This window comes from Zophobas morio, unplaced genomic scaffold, assembly GCF_036711695.1.
Source record: "Zophobas morio isolate AGI-343-1 ecotype UQ-CSIRO unplaced genomic scaffold, CSIRO_AGI_Zmor_V1 ptg000006l, whole genome shotgun sequence".
In the NCBI taxonomy this organism is placed as follows: domain Eukaryota; kingdom Metazoa; phylum Arthropoda; class Insecta; order Coleoptera; family Tenebrionidae; genus Zophobas; species Zophobas morio.
Window position 1 is genome coordinate 1,705,584 of NW_026972111.1, and position 10,423 is coordinate 1,716,006.

Here is a 10,423-nt window from a genome sequence, read left to right on the forward strand (position 1 = left end):
AAATGCAGTTTTATACTCCTAAACAACTTGTAATCGCAGTTAATTATTTCAGCATCATTATTATGTGTACGTCCTCAACAAGTGCATTAGTGAAATCATTTTTTTATATGTTTTATACAGGAAAACTGTTAAATACCAACTTCGTGAAAAAAAAATCATATTTAATAATGTTTGCAAAAATTGAAACTAAGGATAAAAAACTTTAGCGGTCCGTTAACTTTTAATGCGATAAGCTAATCGCACAGTTAAGGAATGCCAATCAAATATGTTTGTTACGCCACTGCATTTGGTCCAGCGACGTCTGTTGGTCCTACGCCATCTATCGGTATTGGTCCACAACTAAAAGCGTTGACTGTCTGCTGGTAACGTCAACCGAACACGCAATCGGCTGGAAACCAACTATTACTTATTGTATTGCTGGTTGTATATTTAGATAGGTTTCTGGTAACAGGGAAAATATACTCTGCCTGTAAAAATTATTCGTCAGCAACAAGTAACAAAACTAAAACATTTTTGTAAATATTAAATTATACTCTCGGGCGACTTCTTATTAATTGGTCCTATCAACTACTAAAATCTTCAAACTTTCATCATTATTCATTGTTTATTTCGTTTTTAAATTTAATTCATTTGAGTTCAATTAAGAACAAAATGGATAAATTATTGGATTTAGAAATTAATAAAGAGTAAAACTGTTATTTTTAACTATACATATATTTGAACATCTATATATCACTACACACGTAAGACTTCACAAACACGACTACGTCGAGAGATCGTCGTGCAGTTTTAACGAAAAAACTTTAAATCTATCTTCCAGATACCCCCGTAAACGACCTCGACTCGTAATCCATTGAACTCTTTTGGTAGAAACATCATCTATTATCTTGACGATCTTTTCTAACTCTTCGTCTAAAAGTTTGTCGAGTCCGTCCCAAACACAAATCACGTTGTGCTCCTTCAAAAACAAGTCAAAAAAAATTGTGTCGCTGTTGCTAAAACACCCAAATGTGTTCTCTAATAAGAAACGATCCAACTTGCTTAAACTTGTTTTCTCACCACTGGTCCTTGAATACTCTAAAAATGACTTAATTTTTTCGAAAGAAAAAATAACCGTCCAAAATTCATTTAAACAATGATTCTTAAAATTTTTCATCAGTTGTGTTTTTCCGGCATTTGCGTCCCCGATTATTATATTTACGTTGTTTTCTGGCTTCAGCCATAAAGCTTTTTCTTCGGTCTCGTAGAAATCTGCTTTTTGTAAATAACGTCTTAAATCGCCAACCAGGCCGCCTATGCTTCGAATCCATTTTAACTGATTGTCTTCTAATCGGAATTGGTGACAATTTGTGACTCTGTTTTTGCCGCGAATTTGGCGAAATTGCGAATAAGTGCATTTCGTAGCACTGAAGAATACTGTTTTGCTAAAATCATTTCTTTGAGGTGGTGATTTGGCGCAATAAATGTCTTTAACGTCAACGAAAGTATGACTTTTTAGTGTAGATCGTAATCGTGTGATGTCACCACCGTCCGTGTCGACTATAATTAAAGTGTCACTGCTATTATTGTTCAAAAATTCCAGACTGACTGAATCCTGATATAGGTATCTTTCGGTATACGCATGAGCGAACTTCTCTAAAGTACCCCCAATTAAGTATGGAGTGTCTACCATTTTTAATAAGTCGTCCGTTTTGATTGCCTTCAAGTACGCCCAATCTTTCTGCTTTGGTAAATCAGCCAATCTTACTTCTTTTTTTCCTTGTATGGAACAAAAAAAGTTGTTCGTTATTCCGTTATAGGTGCTCTTTTCCATCGTCACATCTGCTAAACTCCTAAATATTTTCAAGTTTCCGTTGAAACTTCCCTTTCCAAGTAACACAAATTTTTTGTCAGGGCACAAACTAATCGCTTTGTAGACGGATTCATCCTCGAACACAATCAACGGACAGTCGTTTTCTTTCAACCACAACAACTGACTCGCAGTTCGCGAATCAATCTGACTGACATTAGAAACATGATCCGAATTAATACCATAGTGGTGTATAATTTTGTTAAACTCGTAAGTCGAAAGTTTGCTTCTAGCGTCGTACCACAGTTGCTTCAGCTTGCAGTACGAATTAACCTCGAAAACGCTAATAGTGAAAAGAGAAATCGCTTTACGTAAATTCTCCCTCCTGTTGTCCTTCTCGTAGTCCTGCAACGAACTAATAAGGACTTGTCTTTCATTTTCGCTAATACTGGGATTACTCAAATCGCTGATAATCTTACTACGATAGTTAAAATCCAGATCCTGGATCTTGTTCGAAAGGATGTTCAACGCGAGGGCAAGTTGCATCCACTTCTTGGACAGTTTGGGTACTTGGTTGCCCGTTTCTTTGTACCACTCCATGATGATCTTGGCGTACTCGTCAAACTGCTTGTCGTTATCGCAAAACTTTTCCGAAAAGATCCTCTTTACGCACTTTTTGAGTTTGTCCAAATCCTCTTTTTTAGTCAGGAGGAAAAAACTGTCGAGGAATTTTCGGTACGGCAAAACCGATATTATGTCTTGATTGTCGTCGACGATCATCCGAAATTTGTACAGTGTGTGTTTACCTAGCACCTTCGTTAAATAGTTGGATTCTTTCTTGTTTATCTTGTTGACGGAGATGCAAAAATCGGTGTCCTTGAGTTGAAAGGAGCTCTTATCGTTTTTCTGAATTTTTTGATTAGTGTATAGAATGATCCCGTTGACGAGAGTTTTTAGGTTTTGGAATGCTCTGAGGTGTTTGATTATGCTGTAATCTCCATCTGCTCTTCCAAACTGGTCGACCGATAGACAATCGTTTTTGTTTCGGTATTTCAGTTGGAGCGCGTACGTGTTTTGACAATTATTTTCGTGAACTTCGATGACGATGTCGTCGAAATTGCAGACGGTGAAGTCGTCGTTGTTTAGAGATATGTAGAAGTTTTTTATTTCGGTGTTTATTAACAAGTTTAAGACTATGTTAAGCACGTTCCATTTTTCGTATTGGTGGCCGCAGTTTTCGTCGTCGGTGTCTATTTTCTTGGTTGTGCCTATTCGTTTGCGGTAAGTCTGAAAATGCAAAAAGAAAATAAATATAGATGGGTAATACTAGAGACCAGTGGTTGGAAGTAATTGAATTACAAGAAATTAATTACTGTAATTCAATTACTCTTGAAGTAATGAGTAATTTCAAAAAGTGCAGTGAGGAGTTATAATGAATTACTTTTTGTGAGTGTACCTAAGTGTTAGTTTTGTTACTCTATTTCACAAAATCCCCTGAGTTGAAAATTGATTGTCTCTGTTCAAAATTTGTCACTTTTTCGTCAAGTGTCATAGTCGTTTTTGGTTTTGCTTCAGTGTTTTTAATCGTGGTTCCTAGTTGCTATTCTTCATTTTCCAAAACAGTCTTTATCTGAACTAACCTGACAGCGATGTCAAGTTAGAAAGAAACACAGACATGATATTCTCTTGCTAGCTTTGAGAAGAGTATAGATATAGATTTTAGTAGAGTCCCTAGATATATTTTGGAAAAATTCAAAACAAACTTGATGTTCTAGGTATTCCTGTTTGGAAAAAATTTGAAAGTACTTTGGAGTCTTTAATGTCTTTCTCTGGTGTATTTTGGCAGATATTAGCCCCGCCCACCCACCCTCTCTTTTCTTGGAAGGTATGTTATTTGCCAAAATCAGTCTTATCTTAGCAGCTACTAGCACCACCCACCCACCCTTTCTTTTCTTAGAGGGTATACAAGCAAGTACCTGTTAAGATAACACTGATTTTGGCAAATGACATACACCCTAAGAAAATACAGGGTGGGTGGGCGGGGCTATTACTTGTTAAGATAAGACTAATTTTGGCAAATGACGTAGCCTCTAAGAAAATAAAGGGCGGGTGGGTGGGGCTATTACTTACTAGGATTAGACTGTGGCAAAAATAGTAGAAATGTGAACGATGTCAATACTTTAAAGACATCCAGACTGCCAGAAATATAATTTATAGAAAAAAATAAAAAATGTCACTAATGTTCAAAACACCAAACAAGTCATAGTTATCAAGAATATGAAGAAAAAAAAAATAAAAAAAGATCATAATGTCAAAAATATCATTATTCTTAAAGTTGACAAAAAAATTAAAAAGTGGGACACACCAAATATTTCAAAGCGAGCACATTTAGATGTCATTTAAAATTATTCGTCTATGTATCTGGGATTCTACAATATTATTAATGAGGGCATTTTTAGTATTGAATAAAAAAAAGTTTGTGTATACTAAATACGGAAAATTTCTAGTTACCTAACCCTGCTCGCTACGCTCTCATTCTAAAAGTGTGTTTTTTTTAAATTAGAGCTTTAATGTTACAACTGAGTCCAAACAACGTCGCAAAGACTAGTTCTAGAATACTTCTAGTCTACACTCCGAAAATAGATCGTTTAAAAAGCGAGCGCAGCGAGCACATTCAGGTGTAATTTAAAAAAGAATTTATGTGTGTCCTTGAGAAGCTAAATTATTTACGAGATAATTTTTTTGTGTCTAAAAAAGTAAATCTTGAAAATGTGCCTTTTTTGACTCCAAATAACTTCTATAAGACTCTTTCGTGAATATTTCTAAGGCCAAAGCCCAAAAAAAGAACGTTTAGAATGCGAGCGCAGCGAGCACGTTCAGGTATAATTCAAAGGATTTTTCATTGGTGTCCCCGAGAAGGTAAATTATTAAGAAATAATTTTTTGTTACTGAAATTTTAAAAATTTATTAAATTACATGCCAAAGAAACTTTCATTTTGTTAAAATGATTCAGATTGTACAAATCACTACTTAATTGCAAAAAGTTAAATGCCAAAGTTGTAGGTAATAAGAAGATCTACAACTTTTGTATTTACACTTTCTTTGTATAACTCCAAATGTATGTGAAAAATGCAAATAATCGAGTTTTTGGTTTTTTATTTTTATCTCCCACAAAAAAAAAATGTTCACGAAATTTGGTGAAAACTTAGGTATTTATGTCCCAAACTCTCTGTATTTTTTGTATTCAAAATATTAATTTTTTTCCGTTATTTTTTTATACTTTTTTTACACCATCAGAAAGTAGAGATTTCAACGAACAAAAAGCACACCGATTTTTTTAAAAAAGCAAGCATTTTGATGTGAGAAGTTTCGATTGAAAATTAGGGTGCTTTTTCGATATTAAATCAAAATAAGGGGAAAAAAATAAATATTTTGAATCAAAAAAATTACAGTAAGTTTGGGACACAAATAGGTAAGTTTTCACCAAAATTCGCGTGGGAGGTAAAATAAAAAACCAAAAACTCGGTTATTTGCATTTTTCGCAAAAATTTTGAGGTTATGTAAAAAAAGTCTAAATACAAAAGTTGTAGATCCTTTTATACCTAGAACTTTGCCATTTAACTTTTTTCGATAGGACTTGTAGTTTTGCCGGAAATCGTGATAAACCGTTTTCTACCCTTAAGGGGGAACGCTAGACAAGAGACAAGTTTGAATTGGGCGCCATTTGTTGCCTTAAACGCAACCAGCAATTCTTCTTTAAATTTACCTGACGCGCTGGGATAGACGACTACCGGACGTGGGTCATAAAAATTGAAACATTTTAAATGAAAAAAATCGGTAAACCGAAAAATTGAAAAATCTATAAATCGAGAAATTGAACAATCAAAAATTAAACAATTTAAAAATCGAAGAATTGGAAAACCAAAAAATTTAAACCGAGAACTTGAAAAATCGAATAATCGAGAAATCAAAACATCAAAGAAAACAAAAAAATTAACGGAAAATCTAGAACTTAAAAATTGAAAAATTAAAATACCTATCGAAAAATTGAAAAACCGGGAAATCGAAACATCAAAAAATGGAAAAATTGAAGAACCGAAACATTGCAAAATCCCAGAACTGAAATACTGAAAAACTGAAAAATGGAAGGAAAATTGAAAAATCGAAAAAGTGAAAAAATTCAAAACTGAAAAATGGAAAGAATATTGAAGAATCGGAAAAGTGAAAAACTCAAACATTGAAAAATTCAGAAATCGAAAAATTGAAAAATCACAATTGAAGAAAGAATCGAGAAATCGAGAAATAGAGAAATGGGAAAATCAAAAAATCAGTTAATCGAAAAATTGAAAAATCGAAAAATTTAGAAACGTCAAAAATTGAAAACTGAAAAATAAAAAAATTTAAAAATCGTAAAACTGAAATATCGGAAAATTGAGAAATCGAAAAATGAATAAATTCGAGAAACCGAAAATACGAAGAATCGAGAAATTGAAGAATCGATAAATTGAAAAATCCCAACAGTAACATGTCGAAAAATTGAGAAATCGAAATCGAGCAAAACTGAAGTATCGTAAAGTTAATAAATTGAAAAACTGAAAATTAAAAAAAAAAAATCGTATCAAAAACCAAAAATTTAAAAAATCGAGAAATTGAACAGTCAAAAAATCAAAACATTGAAATCCCAGTAAGTTGATAAATAGGAAAATTTAAAAAACAAAAATTTTAAAAATCCAAGAATTGAACAACAAAAAAAATCTAATATGCCTGAAAACTCAGAAAATCGAATGATCGAGAACTCAAAACATCAAAGAAAACAAAAAATCTAAAATTTAAAAATTCGACAAATTGAAAACTCATGGAACTGAAAATTCGAAAAGTCGAGATAGTGAGAAATCTAAAAACCTAAAACTTTAAAAACTGAAAAATTAAAATATAGAAAAATTTAAAAACCGAGAAAACACGATATCAAAAATTTGAAAAATTGCAAAGCTGAAAGATTGAAAAACATAAAAATGGAAGGAAAATTAAAGAATCGAAACAGTGAAAAAATCCCAAACTGAAACATTGAAAAATTGAGAAATGGAAAAATGGGAAAATCAAAAAAATTAGTCTAAAGAGTTGCATGCCTATTATTTTTTTTTTTGACATTTGATTTCAAAGCATTCGGTTTTGTAGTTCCTGATTAAATCAATAAAATAAATTTGCGCGTTCATTAATTTTTGGGGTCATCCTGTATATGCAAATCCAAAAAACATGAATGGAATGATAAATCACAAGAAGAGACTCATCATATTTTATACAATTTAGATAGGATTTATTCAGCAAAATTTTGAGGTGACGTCATCGATTTTTTAGAGGGGATAAGTAAATATATTGTGATTAAAACGGTCCTGGTTTAATAATAAAAAAATATTGTTCGTCTATAAAACAAGCTCGTCTTAGACAAAGTATTCGTAAAAAAATATGTCGTAAAAAAATTTACGTATGCTGGTCCCGACTGCGATTATGGTTTAAATATTTTTTAGAAAATCCTGTCATGGATGTAGAAACATTTGTGACAGCCAAAGAGGTTTTTTTGAGAAAATTATCTTTTAATTTAGACCAAATTGAAATAGACACTAGGCAACAGGCACATTTGGGCAAAAGAAAGAGAAATTAGGGTTACGGCTTCAAATTTTGGACGTATTTACAAACTTAGACCGACTACAGCAATAGCTAAAACTGTGGAGTCTCTGTTGTACAGTACATTTAGAGGTAATAGTCATACATACTATGGACAACAAAATGAGGAAAAAGCTGTCAAGTGTTTTGAAATAAATAAAAATATAAAAACTGAACGGTGTGGCTTGTTTATTTGAAAACAATTTCCTTACTTGGCTGCTAGTCCAGACAGGGTTCTAGAGGAAGGGGGTGCATTAGTCGAAATTAAATGCCCTTCAAAATCGCAAGATTTGTCTCCCGAAGAAGCGAATAGAAAAAAAATAATCAAATTTTGTACATTGACAGACAGAGAATTGAAACTAAAAAAAAATCATGATTACTACTTTCAAGTCCAGGGACAAATGCTTGTTACGGGTATTTCACAAGTTTATTTTGTTGTGTGGACACCCAAAGGAATTAATATAGAAAAAAAAAAACAAGAAATATGTAAAAAGATGGCAGATAAACTTGGCAGATTTTACTTTGGCGCATTATTGCCCGAAATAATTGATTCAAGAAGAAAGAGGAACCTGCCTTTGCGAGAGATTTTTTTAAAATAAATAAAATTTGTTTCTATTTTTTTATGTACTTTAATAATTTATTAGGAGTACATTTTTCATCACCAAGACTTGCATATTTTTACTATAAATATATTTTGAAAATGATCTCTTGGCAAATGAAAACATATACGAGCACTTTTTCTAGTAAACAATGAAGGGAGAAGTTACTGGACGTAGGGCTTTTTTAAAACACCTCCTTTTTGGGATAAGTAATAGATACACTTAGCTACTTATACGTGTTAAACAAAAGCTGTATTTTATATATTTTTTATTATTATTATAAATATGTTTATTAGTTTTATTAATTAACAAAGCAAAATATATATTAACAACAATATTACAATGAATGTTTAGTAATCATGTGTATTGAATTCAGGATCCTGAGTGGAGTAAAAATATTATAGTTCCCCAGTTTTAATTCGGTTTTATGATAGTACCTCATTGCGTAAAAGTTAATTTCCTTAACAATAGATTACTACGGCCGGTCCTGGCGGCTTGTTATAAAACTGAGTTCCTTGCCATAAATTAGAAAAATCAGCCGAGAACTCTAACAATCAGCTTATGGTAGAGCAGGCAATAAGGGTTTTACCTGGAAAACCGCTTCCGTAAATTTTAGTGGCGCTCCTATCGGCAAAGTACTGAACTAACTGCTCAAATTCTGTCGAATTGATACCCATTTTTTTAAATAATTGTTAGTTTTTGTTAAAAACTCTGCTAACCAATAGATCAGTAATTTTCCTCTGATATTCCTGTTAAAATTATTCGACGTATTTTGCATTAATTTGTGGTATATTTTGATTTTAATAAACACATTATTATTTAAACAAATTGTACCACTAACAAACATTTAATGACTCTGCGCCCTGTAAAAAGTGATGTTTTATCCATGTGCGAATTTTCAAGCGATTCTATGATGGTTATGACTCAAAAAACTTGAAAAGAAAACATACAATGGTGCTTTTTTACGATATTTCTCAGCTATATTTTTTTAATTGATTGAACTGGTCTCTGCGCTCTAGAATATGAAAAAACCTGCAGTTTGATGTATGATACATCTATATTAATATCATTTTTTCATACGAAAAACCAAAAAAATGTTATACCTCTAGCGAGTCCCCTTAAAAAGCTCACCCTCTTCCACTTCCCGACCTCAGATCGCCCGTAAATTATTTTTTCTTTTATTTCTGTTATATTTTCTTCTTTTTCCAATGGGTATCATCCTGTTTTAAATTTTTTTGTACTCAAAAATTATCGGCTCTGGCCTAATAGTAGTAGGTAGAGGAAGCTGTGCAGCATTGCTTTCCAGGCGTTAAAGCCATATCATCCAAATATTAACAGCAGTCTTTTTCATAGTCTTTAAAATTTTTAACTTTTAAATTTAAATAAAATAATAAAAAATTGCACCTTGTTTGTGATTTCCAAATTCGAAATAGTTACTACAAGCACTTTAGGCTAAGTAGCAACATAATTTGAGATAACGAAATCGCGAGTGATAAGAATCTTTCCACTTAACCACACCTTCAAACAAATTACTCTTCCAGAATTTATTCCACATAATTACCAATTCACAAATAATACACCCTTTGTGTCTCAAATTCGACAAGAACGACAACTGTCAACAGTGTCACTTTTGACGCGTGAAAATTGCTAACGAAATTTTGACAGTGTAAAAATTTTTGGGCCCCTAATTATATTAATTATTCATAATCCTAATAAGTGAGACAAGCATGTAAGAAATGTTCACTCACCGGCTCCATTTTTCGCAGACAAAATGGTTTTCAATAACAATAATACACAGAGTGAAATATTTCCGCCCAAACAAGCGATTACTTATTATTAGATAAGTACGTGATGAAGAGTCGCACAATTCTCATGCGAACTCGTACTTATCAGTCGATAACGTAAACAAATATGAGGCGATAATTCGACAATAAGGTTAAATTGCACTAAAATAAGTTCTCTTATTTTAGATCTATAGAGACAACTACCTAGCCTAGATTTTGTACATCAAATCTTTAATCCGGACGTCATCCGTCTTAGTTTTTGATTTTATTTATTACGTAGAAACTAGTGTTGTCGACACTTTGTTAACTATTTGTACTAATGCGTTTTCCACATGATCAGAAATGTACGATTTTGTTATGTTGGCAACGTTGAAGGTTAGTTTATGTGTATGAATACATAGATAAGAATGTAGTGCAATATCAGTAGGATTTACCAAAATAAAATGATGTCTGTAGGTTTAATACACTTATTTGTACATTTATTCGGATGATAAAAAAATAATCCAAATCAAAATGAGCTTAAACTTACCTTAATTTATAGTTTGAATAAAAAAATCTTGTGAATCGACCTGTTATATGAACAATCAGGA

At 32.2% G+C, this 10,423-nt stretch overlaps 1 protein-coding gene across 1 annotated transcript; it reads right to left on the bottom strand.

The window, feature by feature from the left end:
• Positions 1–695: 695 nt before the first annotated feature.
• LOC135123306 (uncharacterized) lies at positions 696–9,933 on the bottom strand. Its single transcript, XM_064047837.1, has 2 exons — positions 9,798–9,933; positions 696–3,076 (listed from the first exon to the last, which is right to left on the bottom strand). Exons 1-2 carry the CDS (start codon positions 9,804–9,806, stop codon positions 764–766), a joined length of 2,322 nt encoding a protein of 773 aa, XP_063903907.1. The 5' UTR covers positions 9,807–9,933; the 3' UTR covers positions 696–763.
• Positions 9,934–10,423: the final 490 nt, after the last annotated feature.